The 24,898-nt window shown below is 43.8% G+C and overlaps 2 protein-coding genes across 3 annotated transcripts in view; one reads left to right on the forward strand and one right to left on the reverse strand.

Moving 5' to 3' along the window:
* LOC140457227 (uncharacterized) overlaps positions 1–24,898 on the reverse strand; it is a 65,632-nt gene that overhangs the window by 15,048 nt on the left and 25,686 nt on the right.
* Positions 1,357–12,410, forward strand: LOC140457206 (uncharacterized). 2 transcript variants are annotated; one of them, XM_072551284.1, is made up of 2 exons: positions 1,357–1,423; positions 8,395–12,410. In XM_072551284.1, exon 2 carries the CDS (start codon positions 8,889–8,891, stop codon positions 10,188–10,190), a length of 1,302 nt encoding a protein of 433 aa, XP_072407385.1. In that variant the 5' UTR covers positions 1,357–1,423; positions 8,395–8,888; the 3' UTR covers positions 10,191–12,410. The 2 variants fall into 2 exon arrangements, with proteins under 2 accessions (XP_072407385.1, XP_072407383.1); XM_072551282.1 differs by lacking the exon at positions 1,357–1,423 and adding an exon at positions 7,994–8,063.

A 24,898-nucleotide genomic window follows, 5' to 3' on the forward strand; every position in this document is an offset into this window, starting at 1 on the left:
CTTGGTAGAGTGGGAGGGCGAGTTGAAGTGTTGAGCCACGGGGTGGTTGGGTTGGTTGGTCCGGGTGTCCCAGAGGTGTTCTCTGAAACGTTCTGCAAGTAGGCGGCCTGTCTCCCCAATATAGAGGAGGCCACAATTGCATTTCTTGCGGTTGCAGGGGAAGGTTCCGGGAGTGGAGGTTGGGTTGGTGGGGGGTGTGGACCTGACGAGGGAGTCACGGAGGGAGTGGTCTTTTTGGAACGCTGAAAGGGGAGGGGAGGGAAATATATCTCTGGTGGTGGGGTCCATTTGGAGGTGGTGGAAATGCCGACGGATGATACAATGTATATGGAGGTTGGTGGGGTGGTAGGTAGGGACCTGTGGGGTTCTGTCCTGGTGGCGATTGGAGGGGTAGGGCTCAAGGGCGGGAAGTGGAGGAGATGCAGTGGAGGGCATCGTCGATCACATCTGGGGGGAAACTGCGGTCTTTGAAGAAGGAGGCCATCTGGGTTGTACGGTATTGGAACTGGTCCTCCTGGGAGCAGATGCAGCAGAGGCGAAGGAATTGGGAATATGGGATGGCGTTTGTACAGGGGGCAGGGTGGGAGGAGGTGTAGTCAAGTCGATGTGGCCTCCTCTATATTGGGGAGACAGGCTGCCTACTTGCGGAACGTTTCAGAGAACACCTCTGGGACACCCGCACCAACCAACCCAACCACCCCGTGGCTCAACACTTCAACTCCCCCTCCCACTCCACCGAGGACATGCCGGTCCTTGGAGTCCTCCATCGCCAGACCATAGCAACACGACGGTTGGAGGAAGGGCGCCTCATCTTCCGCCTAGGAACCCTCCAACCACAAGGGACGAACTCAGATTTCTCCAGTTTCCTCATTTCCCCTCCTCCCCTCACCTTGTCTCAGTCAAATCCCTCGAACTCAGCATTGCCTTCCTAACCTGCAATCTTCTTCCTGACCCCCACCCCACTCCAGCCTATCACCCTCACCTTGACCTCCCTCCACCTATCGCATTCCCAACGCCCCTCCCCCAAGTCCCTCCTCCCTACCTTTTACCTCAGCCTGCTGGACACACCCTCCTCATTCCTGAAGAAGGGCTGATGCCGGAGCCGTCGATTCTCCTGCTCCTTGGACGCTGACCGACCTGCTGCGCTTTTTCCAGCAACACATTTTCAGCTCATAACCATCAGCTCCACTTTCCTTTCACCCTCGAATCCCTTACCGATATTCAAAGTTGTCTCTCTCTCAGCCTTGAATAAACTTAGTGACCGAGCCTCAATAGCCCGCTGTGATTGAAAATTCCACGGATTCACTACCGCCGGATGAAGAGCAGAATTGTTTGGGGGGGGGGGGGGGGGGAAGGCTGCAACTGCTGGGAATCTGGAACTAAAGACAGAAAATGAGGACCAAAGGGGAACTTTTCCACCGCAGTGAGTATTTGTAGCAGTCTCTACGTTTACTTCAGGAACAGCAGCAATGAAAAATTTTCTGGATCTTCCAGAATTTGGATAAGCGGCCGAGGTTCAGACCTTCCTCGGATTTGGAACTCGAAGTGCCCTCCGCTCCGAACTGTCCTCACGCCAAGATGGCGGCCAGTTGCCCGGGTAACCGGCGTGGGCGGAATACCCTCCCCACCACCACCCCCCCCCCCCCTCGTTCACTCCGATTGGTTGGAGGACCGTTCTTTCCGGATCGGTCCTCCAGCCCCGCCTCCTCATTCACTCCCGACTGGTTGGAGGACTATCCGCTCCATCGTAGTCCTCCAGGCCCGCCTCCTCGTTCACTCCCGATTGGTTGGAGGACTAAGCCCTCCAGCCCCGCCTCCTCGTTCACTCCCGATTGGTTGGAGGACCCTGCCCTCCAGCCCCGCCTCCTCATTCACTCCTATTGGTTTGAGGACCAACCCCTCCAACTGGATCCTCCTGCCCTACATCCCCCCCCCCTCATTCACACTGATTGGTTGGAGGAAGCCCCGCCTCCTCATTCACACCGCTTGGATGGAGGACTAGCTGGTTAATGCTTGGTCTTCCAGTTCTCAGTCATTAATCGCCCGGGCTCCATTGTTGTGATTTGGAGATGTCGGTGTTGGACTGGGGAATACAAAGTTAAAAATCACACAACACCAGGTTATAGTCCAACAGGTTTAATTGGAAGCACTAGCTTTCGGAGCTCCGAAAGCTAGTGCTTCCAATTAAACCTGTTGGACTATAACCTGGCCCCATTGTTAAATTGCAACACGCGCGGTTATCGGTGCTGGACCTGGATGGAGATGGTGATTGCCATCTCGGGGTCCACTCTCAAAACCCACAACTAGAAAGTCCTGATCCCGTGTCTGCACCTAGAGGCCGTCGGGATTTAGATTGGGGGTCCATCATTGTTTAGGGCAAAAAAAAAGCCCTGTTAATGATCCGAAAGGAGGGCGACAAATAAGAGTTTTAGGGAAATCAAATGTAAAACAAAGAACTGCGCACACTAGAGCTCTGAAACAAAATCAGAATTTGCTGGAGAATTCGAGAAGGAGCAAATTACTGCGGATGTAACCTGTACTGAAAACAACAACTTCTGGAGATCACAGCGCGTCAGACAGCAGCCATGAAGACAGAACAAGCTAGCGTTTTGAGTCCAGATGACTGCATCATAGCTGAAGTGAAGTGTGGAGATGGCAGCATTTATGCTACAGTTGAAGCACGACGTTGGAAGGTGTGCCGGTGGTAAATTAGAGTGCTGGTGGAGAAAATACGTGGATAGTTCAGATTAAGTGATCGGAATGTGAGAAGGGCAAACACTTTGTTGAACACTGATCGCTTAACCCGAACTATCAACAACTTTTCTCCACCGGCACTTTATCCTAACCACTGCCACCTCCCACCCTCCGACTCAACATAAATGCTGACCCCTCCAGACTTCACTTGGGGTCTGTTGAAGAGTCATCTGGCCTTGAAAAGTTGACTTGCTCTCTCTCTCTCTTATTGAATGCTGTCTGACCCACTGTGACCTCCAGCATTTGTTGTTTTCAGTTAACATTTTGAGTACTTCATTTTATATGGTGCCTTTCTCAGAATGAACCATCTCCATGCACTTCACTGGAAAGTCGCAAGACAAACGTTGACACTGAGACTCAGAGATATTAGGACAGGTGACCAGAAGGTGGATCAAAAGGGACGTTTTCAGGAGTATTTTAAAATAGAGAAATTGAGGTAGAAAGGTGGAGGGATGTCATTCCGGAGCTTCCGGCTGACGAGTAAAGACACAACCATCAATTGTGAAGTAACTAAAAGTGGGAATACTCCAGAAATCCACATTAGGGAAGCACAGATACCTCAGAGGGTTGCGGGATTGGAGAAGATGACAGAGATAGGGAAGACCACAGGATGTCGAAACACAAGTAGAATAGCCATCCAATTAAGTCTGCTCTGCATTTCAATGAGATCATAACTCATCTGATGATTCTCAACACTGTCTTTTCCCCATAATCCACAATTCCCTTATTGATTAAAAATCTATCTATCTCAGCATTGGATACATTTAATGACCCAGCCTTAACAGTCCTCTGTGGCAAAGAATTCCACATATTCTTTTCCCTCAAATAAAAGAAATTCCACCTTGTTTCTGTTAGAAATAGGTAACCCTTATACTGAGATGATGTCCCTGGTTCTAGACTCAACCTTTTCCATATCTATCCTGTAAAGCCCCTAAGAATTTTATATGTTTCAATAAAATCTCTTCTTTTTCATCTGAAGTCCAATAAGTACAGGCCCAAAAGCAAATATTGCTGGAGAAACTCAGCAGGTCAGGCAGCATCTGTGAGAGGAAGCAGGGTCAGTGTTTTGAGTCCAACATACACAACCTCTCCTCATTAAATAACTACACACAGACAACACATACTCTATGTTGTGTGAACTTCTTGATGGAGTCATAGTCATAGTCTTTAAATAACGGAGTGAATTGATCCTTACAACAGAGGAGGTGAATAGATCATCCACTGTGACTTGCTGATGCAAAAGCAGGTTGAATGACTGAGTGAATATCTTCCATCATACAGGGCAGATGAACAGACTATTCTTGGTGTGATAATTTTCCACCTTGGATGGGTTACAAAATCCCTATACTTTTGTGTGTGTGTGTGTTAGTTACAGTTCCTTTTGTTGAAGGTCAGGTTAATGACATGGTTAATTAATGGAAGATTCTGGGCTTTTAATGTACAGGTAGTAGAGTGATGGTTGCAGATGCTCTTCCTGATGAAGGGCTTATGCTCGAAACGTTGATTCTCCTGCTCCTTAGATGCTGCCTGACCTTCTGTGCTTTTCCAGCACTATACTCTCGACTTTTAAAGTACAGCCGTGGATTAGAGAAATTAAAGAAATTATGAACAATCTGCATAAATATTGATTTGGCCTGAATTTTAATATTTTGCTGAATCACCACTTTTTAAGAGGAGACAAAGGCATTCCTAAAAATTGTTCCACTACTAAGGAACTTCAGTTATGTGGATATATTGGAGATACCAGGACTTTACTCCATGAAGAACAGAAAGTTAAGAGAAGATTCAGTACAGGTGTTCAGAATCATGAGATCATAGAATCCCTGCAGTGTGGAAACAGGCCGTTTGGTCAAACAAGTCCACACCGACCCTCTGAGGAGCAACCTACCTAGACCCATTCCCCTACCCTATTACTCTACATTTCCCCTGACTAATGCACCTCACTTCCACATCCCTGAACACTATGGGCTAATTAGCATGGGCAGTTCACCTAACCTGCACATCTTTGGACTGTGGGAGCGAACTGGAGCAACCAGAGGAAACCAACACCGACACGAGGAGAATGTGCAAACTCTACACAGACAGTTGCTCGAGGCTGGAATCAAACCTGGGTCCCTGGTACTGTGAGGCAGCAGTGCTAACGACTCAACCACTGTGCTGCCCAACGTTGGGATAATGAAAATAGAGAGAAAGTGTTCTTGCTGGTGGAAGTGTTGAGAACCAGAGGAGACCAGTTTAAAATAATTGACAAAAGAAATGATGCTGATATGAGAAAAAAAAATTGCTTCACTGAGATCTGCACAGCACTTCCTGAGAATATGGTGGAGGCAGATTCACTTGAGGCTTTTAAAAGAGAATTGAACAACTATCTGAAGAGAACAGAAGTATAGGGCCAAATTAGAAAAATGGGCCTAGGTGTATTGCTATTGCAGAGAGTTGACATAGACACAGTAAGTCAAATGCCTCCCTCTGTGCTGTAACCAGACCCAGGAAATGAAACTATTGGTATTGGTTCTTCAGGTGTTTCTGGCCCTCAATAACCCCAATCCTGCCCAACATCTTTCTGGTTTCCAGAATTGGAAACCATAGTACACTGGAGACACAATGGTTTCAACCCATTTCGTGTGGACTTAGCAAAACACCTTGCCTACTGTCTTCTATTATTCATAAAGCCCAATGAAAACTCAGATTTAATGTTGATTTACTTCACAACTTTGTCAGACATGTATGCACAATATGATTGTTCATATTTTGCAACCAGCTTTGCTTCATTGAGTCTGGCCCTCTCTCTATACATATCCAGCCTGCAATATTCAAAAGGCTTGGCCAACAGAAAATATTGCACTGGAAACAAAAAATGCTGGAAATCACAGCAGGTCAGATAGCATCCATGGAGAGAGACCAAGCTAATGTTTCAAGTCGAGAAGACTCTACATCGGACCACTTTGCCTTGACAATAAATATATTCTTATTTTATGTTCAACTGACCACATTTACAAATGCCTAGCATTGTGTAGATAGTCAACAGTGAAATATGACAGGTATTGGAAACCTGAAATAGAAATAGAAAATTCTAGAAATTCCCACCAGGCCAAGAATCAATGTTTCAGATCTACAATGTGCACAGTTTAAGATTAAAGAGTCACTGACATTTGCATAAATACTGTTCAATGTATTGAGCAATTTAATACTTCCTATTTCTATTGAAGTAAAAATAACCCATTTTATCAGCCCTCTAAAAAGCAATCAAATTTATTGATAGCTTACCATTTCACTTGCATGAAATCTGCTTTGGCACAACATTAAGCATGAATGTCAAAATAAGTTAAGATATGAAGCAACTTGCTGAGCAACAAAAAAGTCTCAAAGCAATACTTTTTTTGAATGTGATTCAATAAATATATCCATTAAGAAATGGCCAAAGAGTAGAGTTAGCTTTAAAAAACACCCTTAATATGTAATGGTAGGGAGAGACAAACTGGGCTCCAAATCCCCAGAGAATGGGATGGGGCTGGAAAGCTAAGGAGTTGGATCTAACTAATGCTGACTTCTCATTTGGCTCTACTGGTGCACACTCCAAGTTGTGCGGTGTTCATTAAAAAAGTGGATGTTAGAAATTAGATGCCTTTCAGCCTGTGTTTCCTTCTCTCCGAGTTTGATGTGTGATTAGGTTTTTGTGGAAGGAGGACGATGAAAGGCAGAACTTGCTTGTTGTGTCCACATGTGTGTACAGCCCAATGTCTCTGTGTGTGTCTTGTGGGCATTCAGTTCAGTACCAGTACAGATTGTGTATATACACAGACACACTCTGTCTCTATCTCTCTTTCTTCCATGCCCTCTCACATACGTTCTCGTTCACTCTCTTGTAGGCATTCCCTTGCACACAGTCATATTTACTTGCATGCATGCATGCACACACACTCTCATTTATGCATTTACTCTTCTGCCTCTCCATTACCAGACAGGAGATTGATTTGGGAAGGACTTAGCCAGGTCCACATAAATTAATTGAAAACTTATTTTTCATTTTAGTTTTATTTCAGTTTGAAGTATTATTCATATGGTTAATTCAAATTAAAATGAAATGAATTTGAACTGGAAATGTAGAGGCAAAAAGCATTCGATGGGATATGCATTTAGTCAATACAGAGAAATATTAAGGTTGGAGCAGGAGAGAAATAATAATGATAATGGTCCATTAGTATAGCCTGTCATATTTGAACAAAGCTAAAGCAATGCTAAAATCATTGCAATAAATCAGAGGGAATTGTATAAGTAGGAAATAAAATTAAAAACTCTTGAAACTTATCTGCAATTTCAGTGCTCTGCATTGGGGTGAAATAATTATCAATACCCAAGAACGTGCTCTGAAAACAACAAGCAGTGTCTTCAGTGGGCCAGCACACGCATGAAAGGTCAGTATCGTGGCCTTGGGTGGACTACATCATTTGGTATGCACCCTGGCTGTGAAAACAATGGTCACATGGACTTGAGCTCTCACTCGAGCACAACAGGACCTCAAGCACGAGAATCTTGCCACTGAGCAGGGTGCCGCCACACTCTTGTTTGAAAGCATATTGAGGTATGAGGCAACCACTGCAGGCATGCTCTTTGGTGATCAGAACCATATGTATGCCCTCTCCTGATTGGAAACACTCAATGATACAACAACATCATGGGTCTGTAGTGCACTAATGCAGGAGAGGCTGTTTTGTTCCTTATTGATATTATGAACTTATGCCCCAGTGCAAGTTTGGGTGATTGAGCTGAGAAGACAGAATCAGTAAGTGGTCAAGAAGATGTGAAGAATCAAAGATTCGCCAGGGAGTGGATTAATAAACTCGGGGTGCTGCACAAATCTCAAGTGTAACCCCAATTAGATTGATTAAATTGTAAGCAAATATACGCTCACTTCTTTGTTTTAGTTTCATTAAGTACTGATTGTCAATGTGGTACTTCTCAGAAGTTTTCTCACCGCTGTCTGCTCATGTTAACATGATCTCCTATCAGACGAATGTGTTTCTCTATTTCACAAAGTTTATAAACATCTCAGCTGTCCGTCATGTCCAGTTGGTCTATCCAGAATTCCCCACGTTGCAGAGAGCGACTGGCAATTACCGGGAGGGTGCAGGTTAATGGCGTTTTGTTTACCCAGACCGCCCTGCGCTGCAGAAAACCCCCTATCAGTGACTACGGTAGCCCAGTGCGCAAAGTAGAAGCAGTCTGTGCTCTGAGCATGCTCAGTGTCAGTCATGGAGACAGCATGAGGAGGAGCGGACGGTCCGGTGTCATGACGAGATTGAGGAAGGGTAAGGGTGGAAACCGCGGCACTGAGTCCTGGTAACATTATCAATTCCTGGAGGAGGCCCCCTGAGGCACCGAATAGGAATCTCTAGGCGTGTTTACTCAGCGGGCGGGCTTTCTGACCGCCATCTTGTGAGTGGGTGTCAGGGATCCGGGGCACGATCTCCCGAAGTGGTCCCGGGTTACCTAGGCAACTGTTCGGTCGCCATCTTGGTGAGGGAATGACCCTGGCAACCGGCGGCCATTTTGTTGAGGATGTCAGGTCTTTGGGGACATAATGAATGGGAATCTTTAGATATGTCTTTTCTGATTTTTTTTTCAATCCTGTATTTACAGACTGGAAAATGTAATCGAACACCACATCAAGATGTTACAGTCACCCCATTCAGCAGGACCTGAATATGATTGGATTTTGAATATGAAAGGAGAAATGTCTGATGCTTTGCATGTGGGGAAATATTTCATACCTGAGGATGATTTGGCAAAACACTGAAACTATCACACACCCCAGAATGAGACTGTTCTGGTGCAAAGGCTGTGAAAAGAGCTTTAACCAGTTAACCTGGTCTGACTGAGTGTTCCAGTGCACTGACTATGGAGAGAGCTTTAGTGAATTACACAGCCTGAAAAAAATCACAACACTCACAGTGTGGAGAAAATATCAGTGTTGTGTCCTTAAAAAAAAGCTTCAACTGATCGTTCGATCTGGGGAGACGCAATACTGGATTAGTGGTGCTGGAAGAGCACAGCAGTTCAGGCAGCATCCAACGAGCAGCGAAATCGACGTTTCGGGCAAAAGCCCTTCATCAGGAAACAAGAACACTCAGAGCATGGAGAAACGATGGAAATGTGAGGACTGCGGTAAAGGATTTGATTATCCATCTCTGCTGGAAATTCATCGACGCAGTCACACAGGGGAGAGACCATTCATCTGTTCTGTGTGTGGGAAGGGATTTACTAAATCATCCAGCCTCATGTACCATCAGCGAATTCACACTCAGGAGAAGCCATTCAGCTGCACTTACTGTGGAAAAAAATTCAGGCAGTCATGCAACCTCACTGCACACCAGCGAATTCATACTGAGGAAAGGCCATTCAGCTGCACTCACTGTGGGAAAAAGTTCAGGCAGTCTTCAAATCTCACTGCGCACCAACTAATTCACACTGGTGAGAAGTCATTCATCTGCTCTGTGTGTGGGAAGGGATTCGCTCAGTCATCAGGACTTTGGTCCCACCAGCGAATTCACACTGGGAATAAGTTATTCAGTGACACTTCCTGTACAAGGAAGTTGAAGTCTTCAACTGGCCTCACGTCACAAGATGATCCTAGAGAGAAGCCATTTATCTGCTCTGTGTGTGGAAAGGGATTTAGTCAGTCAGGTAGCCTCCTGCTACATCAGCGAATTCACACTGAGGAGAGGCCATTCAGCTGCACTCAGTGTGGGAAGAGGTTTAAGCATTCAAACACCCTCACTGCACACCAGCGAATTCATACTGGGGAGAAGCCATTCACTTGCTCCAAATGTGGAAAGGGATTTGCTCAGTCATCCAACCTGGTAGTGCACCAACGAATTCACGCTGAAGAAAAGCCATTAAACTGCACTCACTGTGGAAAGAGTTTCAGGTCTTCATCCAATCTCATTGCACATCAGCGCACCCATACAGGGGAGAGAAGGTTCATCTGTTCTGTGTGTGGGAAGGGATTCACTCAGTCAGCCAGCCTCATGTTACACCAGCGAATTCACAGTGGGGAAATGCCGTTCAGCTGCACTCAGTGTGGAAAGCAGTTCAGACATTCATCCACCCTCAGTGCACACCAACGGGTTCATACTGGGGAGAAGCCATTCATTTGCTCCGTATGTGGGAAAGGATTCACACATTCATCTGGCCTTTGGTCTCACAAGCGAGTTCACACTGGGGAGAGGCAATTCAGCTGCATTGCCTGTGGAAAAAGATTCAGATCTGCATCTGATTTGAATGTACACAAGCGAGTTCACACTGGGGAGAGGCCATTCACCTGTTCTACTTGTGGGAAGGGATTTACTCTGTCATCCAATCTGCTGACACATCAGAGAATTCATAAGCGTCAACAGAGTTTGAATTCAGCTGTTAATCACGTTCAAGATTTATAGTTGAAATAGTTTTTGATAATGTCTCTGTTGATGTTAACAATCCTGATAAGTGGATCTGTTCCGATTTTTGGGGCTGCAGTGTCCTTTTTAAAGGAACTTGATTACAATACACTTATCAACTTTTACTTTAAACTTCTATTGATCTTTGGTGCAAACTCTCGAACACAGTGTCTGAGAACACACTGATGAACATTTCCAATTAGACAGTGTTGACTAATACTTGGTGACAGTTCTTACAGACTTGCACAGAGCAGCATTTTGAAAGTATATCGTTTAGTGTACCTTGACAATTTCGTGAGACATTTTACAGAAAAATAAAAGCTTTATCGATCAAGATCATTAGTGATGAAACTTGCAAGTTTCTGAATTCAATCATTTTCGACACAGCAGCAGCAGCAGCAGCAATGTTTGGTAAAAATAGGACCCACAACAAAGAATGGTCTGTGTCCTGTTCACTAGATGTGACTTGTCATTGAAGCAAAAAGCAAAACTGACCTGATGCACAACATCAACCCGATATGCTAGAACATTCACCTGAAAGTCGCCAAAATGACTGTGCGAAGTCTGGAGAGCTACTGTGCAAAGAACATGTCAAGGAATCCAAACTGCCTGTGACAGTGGAAGTCCACGTGCTGCATTTGGGGTCAAGTGGAGCTACAAGGTTGCCTCCCTGAAATCGGTAGTTACTTAAATTCTTACCGACAGATGTAAGTATCCCAGTGGATTGTACGCATCTTTGAGTTGTACCCCTCTGAGATTGCACATTTCCCAGTTTTGTTTGGCATTTTCAGCAGCTTCCTGTCATCCTTGACAAGGAACCCTCATCGCTTGATTTCGAAACAGCCCTTGATTACACAGCAAGCAGAGGATGTAACCATAGCTGAATTGCTTAAGCACAAAAGTCTGATCTATTTCTGCACATTCACAACCACCTATTCTCTGGGCAAGTGGCAACACCCCGAAAAACCCTGTCTATTCAAGATGGAGGGAAGCTGATAGCATGAACGCGTAGGCCACTTAACATGATCTCTGTCACGGGGAAGCCATTCGAAGCAATCATTAAAGAAACTACAGTTTTGCACTTGGGGTCATAAAATCCAGCGTGGAAGCAGGCCATTTGACCCATTGAGGCTCACCAATTCGCCAAAGAGTATCCTACCCAGACACCATTTTGCATGGTTAATCCACCGAGCCTGCATACTTTGGGCAATTTAGCGTGGCCAATCCACCGAATGTGCACATCTTTGGACTGTGGGAGGCAACTGGAGCACCCGGAGGAAAAGCACAAAGACACAGAGAGAATGTGCAAACTGCACATAGACATTTATCTGAGGGCGGAATTGAACCCGGTTCCCTGACGCTGTGAGGCCTCAGTGCTAGCCACCGTGCCACCACTTCGAAAACAAAAATCAGGAAGACTCAGCAGACTTCATGAAAAGAAAATCATGTTTGATTAATTTATTGGAGTTTTTGAAGGAGTAATTACCATGCCGTCGATAGAAGGGTTTGTGTCCATGTACTTAGATTTCAAGAAGGTATTTGGTGACGTGCTATATTGACGGTTACAGCAGAAAGTACAAGCTTGTGGACGTGACACATTAACATGGATGTAAGATGGTCTTCTGCCAGCCAGCCACAGTATAAATAAATGAAATTTTTTTCCGATTAGCAGGATGTGATGAATAAATTTCTGTACAGGTCTGTGCTGGGCACTCAACATTTTGCAACTTAGGTTTGTGACGACGTTGTCACTTTAAGAGATTATTTTGTCCTGATTTTGTTTTTGAAGAGAGGTTGTAGGGCAGAGGAGCTGAGCCACTTGAACAAACAGCTTGAGTCTTCTTGAGTTTTTTTTAAAATAATCTGAATATGTGTGGCCAGCTCTCACAGATTAGGGATGTTTGGGTTTTGGTTTTTCATTAGCATCTGAAGCTGTTGGAGGCTTCAGTGAATGTCTCCTGGCTGCTATTGTCTGAATTTTCTCTTGACATTTTACCTTCCTAGATTGGAGAGCTACATGTGAGAATCTGTGTCTGAATTTTCTCTTTTTTTTTGCCAAGGGGTATGTTTATGGGATGTTACAACATTGGAACAGTTAATTAGTAATGTATCTATTATTCTATTAGTAATGTATCTATTATTCTGTTAAGTTTTCCAAAAGAGTTAAGTTATTCTAAGTTCCTCTTACTTTGGTTTAAATAAATTGTGTTTTTTGCTTCACATTGACTCATCTGACCAGTCAAATTGCATCTGTAACAGGCTCTTCACATTGACCTTTGAAAGTAAGAAAAGGTTAGGGTCTAGGCTACATTCTTAAAATATTTTGAGGGGGGTCTGGCCTTGTCCATAACAAATCAATGAGGTAGCTGAGAAAAGTGAAGGAATGGTAGTTATATCGCAGACAATACCAAGATAGTTGGAAAATGTGCTGTGTAAAAGACATAAGGAAATTACGGATGGAACTAGCTAGGTTGAGTCATAGAGTTGTACAGCATAGAAACAGACCCTTCAGTCCAACTCGTCCATACTGACCAGATATCCTCAGTAATTTAGTCCCATTTACCATCATGTGGCCATTATCCCTCTAAACCCTTCCTATTCATGTACCAATCCAGATGCCTTTTAAATGTTGTAATTGTACCAGCTTTCTCCACCTCCTCTGGCAGCTCATTCCATACACACACTACCCTCTGTGTGAAAAAGTTGCCCCTTAGGTCCATTTTAAAGCATTTCCCCTCTCACCTTAAACCACTGCCCTCTAGTTTTGAACTCCCATACCCTGGCAGGTGGAGCACAATGTGGAAAAATACCATGTTGTTCACTTTGGCAGGAAGAATAAAAAGGCAGAGTATTACTTAAATGGAGAAAACTGTAGAATTCTGAGGTGCAGAGGGCTTTAGGTGTTCTGGTCCATGAGTCACCAGTAGTTCGTGTGCAGATAAAATATATCATCAAGAAGGCTACTGGGATACTATCCCTTATTACTAGAGGAATTGAACATAAAGGCAAGACTGTTTTGCTACAGTTGTGATGTGGAGGTGCTGATATTGGACTGGGGTAGACAAAGTTAAAAATCACACAACACCAGATTATAGTCCAATGGGTTGATTTGGAAGTACTAGCTTTCGGAGTGCTGCTCCTTCATCATGCTACAGTTATACAGGGCTTTTGTGACACAACATCTTGAATACCATGTGCAGTTTTGGTTTCCTTATTTGAGGAAGGGTCTGAATGTCTTCGAGGTGGTTCAAAGGATCTTTACTAGATTGATCCTTGGAATGAGCAGCTTGTCTTATGTTAGAAGGTTGGACAGCCTTTATGGCTTGTTTCCACTGGAGTTTCGATGAGTGAAATGTTATTTCATTTAAGTGTAAAAGGTCTGAATGAGATGGACGTGGAAAGGATGTTTTCTCTTGTGGGTCAGTCCAGAACTAAGATTTTAAAATTAAAACATCGCCTTTTCAGGACTGAGATGAGATTTTCTTTTAGTCTCTGAAGGTTGTCCAACTTTGGCACTCTCCCCTCAGAATGCGATGGAGACCAGGTCATTGGTTATTTTCAAGCTGGAAGTGGATAGATCCTTGTTAGGCAGGGATCATGGTATTGAGGGTTAATGGGAATGTGGATTTGAAACAGAGACCGATCAGGCCAATCTCAACGAATGGTAGAGCAGGCCCAGGTGCCCATATAGTCAACTACTGCTTCTGTTTTTTATGTTGATGTGAAAAGTCTTTTCATATCTATAGGATGTGCGTATGCAAAAGTTATTGCATCATAGAAAAGAATGGTGTTAGAGAGGAATTGCAACAGCAGGTCAGCTCTCATCGTAGGTCCTTCAATGGGCTCGCATTTCAAAAACTCCAGTCACTTGTGGAGTGACTTCATCCAGAAACACAATGTGGTTTCAGTGCGGGCAAGTTAACAATGAACAGGATCTTCTCTGTACACCAGCTACAAGAGAAATTTACAATTTGGCGCTTACATCTAGAATGCTACCAGCTTCTGTGCTGAATAAAGTGAAATATAATTATTGAGTGAAAGCAAATCTTTAGGAGTAGATTCCAAAATACATGTTAATTAGGGTAGCACAGTGGCTCAGTGGTTAGCACTGCTGCCTCACAGCGCCAGGGACCCAGGTTCAATTCCAGCCTTGGGCGACTGTCTGTGTGGAGTTTGCACGTTCTCCCCGTGTCTGTGTGGGTTTCCTCCAGGTCCTCCGTTTTCCTCCCACAATCCAAAGATATGCAGGTCAGGTGAATTGTTTGTGCTAAATTGTCCATGGCGCTCAGTGATGTGTAGGTTAGGTGCATTAGATTAGATTAGATTCCTTACAGTGTGGAAACGGGCCCTTCGGTCCAACAAGTCCACACTGACCCTCCGAAGAGCAACCCACCCAGACCCATTCCCCGAACTAATGCACCTAACACTATGGGCAACTTAGCATGGCTAATTCACCAAACCTGCACATCTTTGGACTGTGGGAGGAAACCGGAGCACCTGGAGGAAACCCACGCAGACACGGGGGGGAATGTGCAAACTCCACACAGTTGCCCGAGGTCCGGGGTAAATGTAGAGTAGTAGGGGAATGGGTCTGGTTGCGTTACTCTTTGGAAGTGGGTAGGGGCCTGTTGGGCTGAAGGGCCTGTTTCCATGCTGTAGGAATTCTATGATTCAAAGGCACCAAGATGTTTGATTCCAGAAGTTATGCTTTAACTTAAAGTGTCATCTGTATCTCTCAAACTGGAAAACTCCAGGCTGTCCAACTCTTTCTTTTTAGCTCTGGGGAGGTCAAAGCTTTTGTATCCCTGTGAAAGTGAGCTTTCTTAATTTCATTCTTTTTGACAGACATTTGGAAAATTTCCTGAAGCAAAAACAAAAGAGAAAAAAGCGCAAAGCAAAGTATTAAATAGAATTGGTAAAATAAATGATTAACATGTACGTTGGTTCTTCTTTGGTCTGAAAGTGAGGCTAGGTCACACAATTGTCTGCTTTTATGAAAGTTTAATTGCATACAAGCAGAATAGTTGAATTGAATTTATTGTCACCTGTACCGAGGCACAGTGAAAAGCTTTGTCTTGTGAGCAATACAGGCAGATCACAGAGTTAAGTTGCATAGATAAGCAAGTAACAAGTAAACAGCAGCAAAAACAAAAACACAGGTACAGGCGAATGTTAAGAGTTTGTGAGTCCATTCGGTATTCTAACAACAGTAGGGTAGAAACTGTTACAAAACCGGCTGGTGCGTGTGTTCAGGCTTCTGTACCTTCTCCCCGATGGTAGAGGTTGTAGAAAAACATTGCCAGGCTGGGATGGATCTTTGAGAATGCAGGTGGCCTTTCCTTGACAGCGGGCCTGGTAGATGGATTCTATAGATGGGAGGTTGGCCTTTGTGATTGTCCGGGCCGAGTTCTCTGTAACTGTCTCCGATCTTGAATGGTACAGTTGTCATACCAGGTAGTGATACATCCAGACAAAATGCTCTCGATGGCGCACCTTTAAAAGTTGGTCAGGGTATTCGCCGTCATGTCAAATTTCCTCAGCTGCCTGAGGAAGAAGAGATGTTGGGCCTTTGTAACCAGTGCGTCCACATGAAGAGTCTAAGAAAGCCTGTTGTGGATGACCACTCCCAGGAGCTTGACACTTTCCACTCGTTCCACCTGTTAATGTGTAGGGGGGGACATGAGTAACATCCTGCCTGGAAGTCGGTACTGAGTTAATTGGTTTTGCCGGCATTGAGAGCTAGGTTGTTCCCCTCAAAGGTGGTGATGATTTGAACTAAATACATGAAATAAAATTAAAATGTAGTACAATAGTATGAGTAAAATAAAATGAAGGTTCACTTTTACATTTCACTTTCACTTTTACATCAACCTCCCTCGATGAAAAAGTTAAAAAGGGTGGAGTTTGGTGCAAACTTTAATATCAAGGCTGAAACTTACCGTTGAAATCAAACATTTTGAAACATTTTACAATTCTGCATGCATTTTGTAACTCATACTTGGAGTTATTCTTATTCAGTTAACTTTTTTAAAGATTAGATTACTTACAGTGTGGAAACAGGCCCTTCGGCCCAACAAGTCCACACCGACCCGCCGAAGCGCAACCCACCCAGACCCATTCCCCTACATTTACCCCTTCACCTAACACTACGGGCAATTTGGCATGGCCAATCCACCCTAACCTGCACAATTTTGGACTGTGGGAGGAAACCGGAGCACCCAGAGGAAACCCATGCAGACACGGGGAGAATGTGCAAACTCCACACAGAGAGTCGCCTGAGGCTGGAATTGAACCCAGTTCTCTGGCACTGTGAGGCAGCAGTGTTAACTGCTGTGCCACCGTGCCGCCCATAATATAATGGTTTACTTGCCCCATCACAGACACCGACAGTATTTTAGATTAAATTATCAGCTGTAGACTTCTCTTGTAGATGATATGAGAAGATTAATCCCACTATTGATCTGTTGGCTGTTTTAAAATTTGGCTTTATTTGATTTGTTATTTTTCTTGCCAAAGTGTTGAGAACAGGAGACACGAGTGTTATTTCCAAAATGATTGCAAGTCCTGTCTCTGATCTACAAACACCATATTACATCAATATTAGATCAGCCATTAAAGTTCCTTCAGCACTCCTAAATGAGAAGGAATGAGTTAATGGCATATTCCACTTATATAAGATGGAGAATATTATACCAACAAGTGGGAATTGGAATGATTCAGTTTGAGTATACTTTGATGGGATAGATCAGTGTGAAAAGGTTCCTCATGATAGGCGGATGGAGAAGGTGAAGTTGCGTGGGGTCCAGGATGTACTAGCTAGATGGATAGAGAACTGGCTGGGCAGCAGGAGACAGAGAGTCGTAGTGGAAGGGAGTTCCTCAAAATGGAGAACTATGACCATTGGTGTTCACAGGGATCCGTGTTGTTTGTGATGTACATAAGCGATCTGGAGGAAGGTATAGGTGGTCTGATTAGCAAGTTTGCAGATGATCGGTGGAGTAGCAGATAGTAGCAGTCAGAGAATGCAGCTGAAGAAAGATAGATTGGAGAGTTGGGCATAGAAATGTCAGAGTTCAATCAGGGCAAATGCAAGGTGTTGCATTTTGGAAGATCCGATTCAAGAGTGAACTATACAATAAATGGAAAAGTCCTGAGGAAAATTGATGTACAGAGAGATCTGGCTGTTCAGGTCCATTGTACTCTGAAGGTGGCAACGCAGGTCAATATGGTCAAGAAGGTATACAGCATGCTTTCCTTCATTGGACGGGGTATTGAGTACAAGAGTTGGCAGGTCATGTTACAGTTGTATACGACATTAGTTCAGCCACATTTGGAATACTGTGTACAGTTCTGGTCGCCACATTACCAAAAGGATGTGGAGGCTTTGGAAATGATGCAGAGGGGGCTCACCAGGATGTTGCTTGGTATGGAGGGTGCTAGTTTTGAAGAGAGATTGAGTAGATTAGGATTATTTTCTTTAGAAAGACAGAGGTTGAGGGGGTGACCTGATTGAGGTTTACAGAATCATGAGAGGTATAGACAGGGTGGTTAGTAAGAAGCTTTTTCCCAGAGTGGGGGACTCAGTCACTCGGGGTCATGAGTTCATGGTGAGAGGGGAAAATATTGAGAGAGATATATGTGGAAAGTTCTTTACACAGAGGGTGGTTGGTGCCTGGAGCACGTTGCCAGCGGAGGTGGTAGAGGTGGGCACGGCAGCGTCATTTAAAATGTATCTAGACAGATACATGGATGGGTAGGGAGTAGAGGGATACAGATCCTTAGAAAATAGGCAACAGGTTTAGATAGAGGATCTGGATCAGCGTGAGCTTGGAGGGCTAAAGGTTCCTATGCTGTAATTTTCTATTTTCTTCATTCTTTGATATCGCTGTTTGTTCTCAGAAAAGTTAGGAAAGCATTGATCTGATGAGTAAATTGGTATCTATTTTTGTATTCTGGCCTCCCAACTTGTTGGGAAAACCAAATTTGATTGGGCACTATTCAAGACATCAGATCCATACAGGAGGAGATTAGCACATACCTCCAGACTGACACCCTCTTGATCTTGACCTGAAAAACCAAGAGTGACTTGTGTCAGATGCATCAATGGCATGATGTTGAGATGCCAATGTGAGCTTGCAGATAATTAACATGGGAAAATATGTGGTTGACCTGCAAGGAAAAATAGGTCCTCGACATGTTTAATATTGACGACAGAACAGCACTGATTGATTTATATCGATCAAAGATTCAGATAACATTTTGAATGATCAAGGCATTGACACATACTCCACAGGGAAACTGGCATTAAGCTGATCAGGAGTGAATTAAACACTCTAATTTCTGTCAGAACGAGTAAAATTAAAGAGGGGCATCAAATCTAGATTGTGAAAATTTCTATGAGGTGGTTGCAGGTGAACAGAGAACTTGAGAATCTTTAAGTTCCACATGTGAGCTTCGTTTAAACCGTTTATACTTATGACATGATCTAGAATTGTGTGAGATGATATGCAGGTACGGAGAATGAATCAAAATTGGTAGTTATCATACTGGAGATGTCTTGACATTTATTCTTGGAACCAGCTCAAGGGTTTCTGTTCCTGATTCTAATCATTCTGGTAAGTTATCTGCAGTATGAGATCTGGAACTTAGGAAAACAAGCTCATAGTTTAGAAACAGCTGGGTTAGTCAGAAATCAGTTGCAAGAAGTCAATAAAGATATTCCAAGTTTTGAAGACATGACGTACCCATTTTGAAACATTAACTGTTTCTCTCTCCCCAGATGCTGTCAGCCTACTGAGGTTTTCCAGCATTCTGTGTTTGTTTCAGTATCCACAGTATTTTGCTTTCAAAGGATATTTCCTTTTCCATGTTGAGGGATTTGTAAGAAATTGCTATCTAATACGGAAGCAGAATCTGAAAAAATCAATTGAATATTACAGGAATAGCTCCCTCTGTCACTTGTGAAGAAGGTTTCTTGCATTGACAAACTTTGATGGTGTACGTATGTTATCTTCAAAGGAAGTGTCCCTCACTCACGCCCTGCCGTAAGACGAGTTTTATAGGGTGAGGGATCTAGCATAAGTTAAACAGGATGTCCCAGCAAACAATGAGACCGGGTGCTCCAGTTTCCTCCCACAGTCCAAACACGTGCGGGTTAGGTGAATTGGCCATGCTAAATTCCCTGTAGTGTTAGGTGAAGGGGTAAATGTAGGGGAACAGGTCTGGGTGAGTCGCTCTTCGGAGGGTCGGTATGGACTTGTTGGGCCGAAGGGCCCGTTTTCACGCTGTAAGTAATCTAATCTAATCTATGTAATCTAAAATGACTCCATGGACTTCTGAGGGGAAAAGGAGGGATTGGCTCTTGTGAATGATTGACAGAAGGCTCCCAAAAATAAACTAAAGTAACAGGAAAGAGGGAAAATTTGCACAGGAAAGGGCCTTGCACTGGAGATCAGCTTTGTCCTTTGCACAGTGGTTAGCTCTGCTGCCCGGGTTCAATTCCCGCCTCAGGCAACTGTCTGTGTGGAGTTTGCACATTCTCCCCGTGTCTGCGTGGGTTTCCTCCCACAGTCCAAAGATGTACAGGTTAGGTGAATTGGCCACGCTAAATTGCCCATAGTGTTAGGTGAAGGGGTAAGTGTCGGGAAATGGGTCTGGGTGGGTTGCTCTTTGGAGTGTCGGTGTGGACTGGTTGGGCTGAAGGGCCTGTTTCCACACTATAGGGAATCTAATCTAATCTAATCTTCTATACATTGAAAGCAGATCATTCCAAGGTGGCCACCACTTCCAGCCACAGAGATCAGCATCCACCTGATCCGAGATCAGGAGACTATTCTAGTGAGACTGCTGCTTCCAGTCCCAGGGATCACTGCCCTCTTACTTGTGCCCATACATTTGTCGAATCTGGGATCAATATACCATTCTTACCCATTGTGGGTCATATGTCTTTTCTGCTTGTTAATAAACTGCTTTAAAATCACCAATGATTCTTACTCTTTTCTTTAGGTAATCTGTGACTCCCAGACTGAAATTTTACATTTGCACACTCGTGGAGAGGTATCAGTGAACTTAATCTATTGTATAATTTAAGGTGTTTGTTTACAGCATTAAAGAATTGCGACAATGCAGAAGAAGGTCATTTGATCTATTATGAATACACTGGCTTTTTGAGCTTTCAACATGTTCCAGAATTTTGACCCAGCGACACTGAAGGAACAGTAGCGTGATTCCAGTTTAGATTAGATTTTAGATTACATTACAGTGTGGAAACAGACCCTTCGGCCCAACAAGTCCACACTGACCCGCCGAAGCGCAACCCACCCATACCCCTACATTTACCCCTTATCTAACACTATGGGCAATTTAGCATGGCCAATTCACCTTACCTGCACATCTTTGGACTGTGGGAGGAAACCCACGCAGACACAGGGAGAACGTGCAAACTCCACACAGTCAGTCGCCTGAGGTGGGAATTGAACTCGGGTCTCTGGTGCTGTGAGGCAGCAGTGCTAACCACTGTGCCACCATGCTGCTTAGGTTGGTGGGAACGGGAACTTGCAAGTGGTGGTGTTGCTGTGTAGCTACTCTTGTCCTTCAAACAGTAAGTCGCTGCGGTTTTGAAAGTGCTGCCTCAGGACACTTAGTGAATTTCTGCAGTGCATTCTGTAGATGGTACACATTGCTGCTAGTCAGTGTCAATGATGGAGGGATTGAATGATTGGAGACGTGGCACCACACAAGGGAGATTGCTTTGATCTGGATGGTGTCAAGTTTCTTGAGTACTGCTGGAGCTGCACTCATCCAGGAAGGGGAGGGGGTGGTATTCCATCACACTTCTGATTTGTGCTTGTAGATGGTGGACACACATTTGGAAGTCAGGAAGTGAGTTACTCACTGCAGGATTCCTGGCCTTTGACCTGCTCCTGTAGCCACAGTATTCATATTGAGAGTCCTGTTCAGTTTCTGGTTAAAATGTAGGTACTTAGTAATGGTAATACCATTGAATGTGGTTAGAATCTTATTGGTAATGATTATTGCCTGACACCTTTATGGCACAAATATCATGTGCCACCTGTCTGCCACCATGGCTGCAGTAATTGTCCTTATTGTAGTTCAAGAAAGTTCTGATGGGATGGCATAGGTTAATAAGCTATCAGTCTCGGGAAGAGAAAACTGACTTGAAAGGCTTGTTGTAACAATATGAGGACATATGTAGGAATAGAATCGGGAGGACGAATACTATAGTGTATGAGGTTGGTGTAGGGAATGCTGTTCTGATAAACAACTTCCCTACAGGCTAAATCCTCTCATAGCAGCACAGGACAGAAGCAAGTCGAAGCGATGTTTCAAGAAGACATCATCAAGCCAAGTCAGAGCATGTGGAGTTCACCAGTCATGTTGGTTCCGAAGCCTGATGAAAAGATGGCTTCATTCTTTTCTCTCTTCTAAATCTTAATGGCATTATTGCGTGATAATAGGCATTATCTATTATTCCTAGGTATTTAATGTGAAGTTATACCTTTCATACTGATTTTGCATACATATATAACATTGGACAGTGCTGGTCTTAGCTACACATTTTTTATTAAACCCATGGTAATGCATCTGCAATAACATTTTTATGACCTGCAACATATACAATTTGTAAATTAAAAGTCTGTAACATAAGACCACAACAAAATAGTTTCATACTTTTGTCTTTTCTGTCTGTTCCAAAAAAGGTGAGAGCATTATGGTCTGTGTACACAACAATCTCTGAAATCCTCTCTGTCTACTTTCTGTACTCACCAACTTTAAGGGCATTTAAATGGTCCTTGGGGATAAACCTATAGATGATAATGGAATAGCGTAGGTCAGTTGGGCTTCAGATTGGATTCATAGGTCGGCGCAACATCGAGGGCCAAAGGGCCTGTTCTGCGCTGTAATGTTCTCTGAAACATTGTTCATAACAAACAAATGGTATAAGGCCAGTACCAAACTCAATAACTTTTTTTTCAATGGTGGAGCATTTTCTCTGGTGGATGTTGAGTTTCTTTGAAAAATAACCAAGTGGCCTTTCAATTCTGCCATCATCCTCCTGCATCAATACAGCTCCCCAATCTTTACATCGCTGGCGTCAACCACGACTTTAATGGGGTTTAGAAAACTTGGTGTGGCTAAAACCGGTGCAGACGTTAACACTTTAAATTCTCAAATGCCTCCTGGCATTGTTCTGTCAACCGAAATTTTGTGTTCTTCTTTCGCAAATCTGTCAGCGGTGCCACCACGCTACTTAAGTTTGGTACAAAACTTTTGGTAGAACCCACTCAATTCCAAAAACAAAAGTTAATTTGTTCATTTTTGGAGTTAGATAAATAAATTGTTACTTGTTAATTATAGAGTGGGTGAAAGAATTCCATCTCATTTAACCACTTGTTTACAACAGATTAGGGGTAAAAGGTAGGTTATATCACATTTCACACTTGTTTCATTAGATTATGAGGCAAAGCAATCTTTTCTGGGTGTTTCAGTTTTATTTATCAGAGGTATGTTGACTGCTGCTTTGTAACAGTTGTGCCGGAGAGGGTGCAGAGAAGCTTCACCAGGATGTAACCTGAGATGAAAAGTCTCTGTTACGAGGAGAGACAAGATAGACTGTGTTTCTTTTCCTTGGAACAGAGGAAGCTGAAGGGGGCATCCAGTTGAGGCACACAAAATTACAAGAGGCATAGATAGAGTAGATCATGAGAATGTTTTCCCCATGGCAGATGTATCTAAGATCAGAAAGCATATTTTTAAGGTGAGGACTAAGTGGTTTAAAGGAGATCTGAGGGAAAACAATCACGCACAGATTGATAGAACTATGGAACATACTACCTGAGAGGGTGGTGGAGGCAGGTACTTCCACAACATTTAAGAAGCATCTGGATGAGGACTTAAAATGCCAGGACACAGTAGACTGTGGACCAATTGCAGGTAAATGGGATTAGTCTATTTTGGTGTTTGTTGTTGGGCTGAAAGGCCTGTTTCTATGTAGTATGACTCAATGTTTCCCGGCAGCGCATTCCAGACTCTAATTGAGTCATAGAGATGTATAGAAATGGAAACAGAACCTGTGGTGCCAAGAATCATGTCTTTAATCCTATATTCAGCATTCAAGTTCAACCTTCCAAAAATGCATCACTTTGCATTTATCCAGGTTGAACTCTATCTGCCATTTCTCAGCCCAGCTCTGCATCCTGTCTATGTTGCGCTGCAGCCTACAATAGCCCTTGATACTATCAACAGCACCTCCAGCCTTTGTGTCATCGGCAAATTTACTAACCCACCCTTCAACCTTCTCATCCAAGTCATTTATAAAAACTACAAAGAGCAGAGGCCCAAGAACAGAGCCCTGCAGGACACCACTCACCACTGACCTCCAGGCAGAATACTTTCCATCTACAACCACTCTTTGCCTTCTGTCAGCCAACCAATTCTGAATCCAGACAGCCAAATCTCCTTGTATCCCATACCTCCTGACTTTATGAATGAGCCTACCATTGGGAACCTTATCAAATGCCTTGCTGAAGTCCATATACACCACATCCACTGCTCAACCTGTCTCGTCACCTCCTGAAAGAACTCAATAGGATTTGTGAGGCATGACCTGCCCTTCACAAAGCCATGCTGACTGCCTTTAATCATGCTATGCTTTGCCAAATAGTCATAAATCCTATCCCTCAGAATTCTTTCCAAAACCTTGCTGACCACAGATGTAGGACTGACTGGTCTGTAATTGCCAGGGATTTCCCTATTACTCTTCTTGAAAAGAGGAACAACATTCACCTCCCTCCAATCCTCCAGTACAACTCCCTTGGAGAGTGAGGAAGCAAAGGTCTTCATCAGCGGCTTAGCAACCTCCTTTCTTGCTTCCCGGAGCAACCTAGGATAAATCTGGTCTGGCCCTGGGGACTTATCAATCTTAATGTTTGCCAAAATTTACAGCTCAGCAATTGCATCAATCTTGATCTGTTCAAGCCGGTTTCCCAGTTCCTCAAAGTTCCCATTCACAACAAGGTCCCTTTCCTTAGTGAAAACCAAAGCAAAAAACTCATTTAGGGCTTCCCGTATCTGCTCAGACTCCACGCACAAGTTCCCTACGCTATCCCTGATCAGCCCTACCTTCTCCCTGATCATTCTCTTATTCCTCAAATATGACTCTTGCCAAGCATTTTTCTTGTCCCTTCCTGGCTCTCCTCAGTCCATTTCTGAGCTCCTTTCTAGTAAGCCTGTAATCCTCTAAATAACTAAAATCGATTAACAATAGAAATTTCTGGAAAAGCTCAGTAAGAACTGTGGAGAGAAATTAGAGTTAACGTTTTGAGTCTGGTGACCCTTCGTCTGAGCTGATCAAAACTGATTGTAGCTAAGAAAACATTGGTTTTTATGCAGAAGAAAGGGTAGGGGGAAGAGGAATAAACAATAGGCAGAGATAGAGCACAAAGAAAAGGAAGATCAGTTGGACAGATAAGTGATCACTCTAGGAGAATGAATAACTACAAATTAGGACAATTAGTGGCTATCAATAGGCTCTGTGTGCTAGCAGACCATGTTGGCGAGACAGGACACCAACTTACAGAATGTTTCAGAGATCATTTCCAGGACAAATGCACCAATCAACCTCACCGCCCTCTTACTGAACACTTAACTCACACTACTACTCTGCCAAGAACATGCAAGTCCCGGGC

Source organism: Chiloscyllium punctatum, chromosome 31 (assembly GCF_047496795.1).
Source record: "Chiloscyllium punctatum isolate Juve2018m chromosome 31, sChiPun1.3, whole genome shotgun sequence".
Lineage (NCBI taxonomy): Eukaryota > Metazoa > Chordata > Chondrichthyes > Orectolobiformes > Hemiscylliidae > Chiloscyllium > Chiloscyllium punctatum.

Bases quoted from the DNA above. Each gene is read 5' to 3' on its own strand.
- LOC140457206 (XM_072551284.1), top strand. From the start codon at position 8,889: ATGGAGAAACGATGGAAATGTGAGGACTGCGGTAAAGGATTTGATTAT.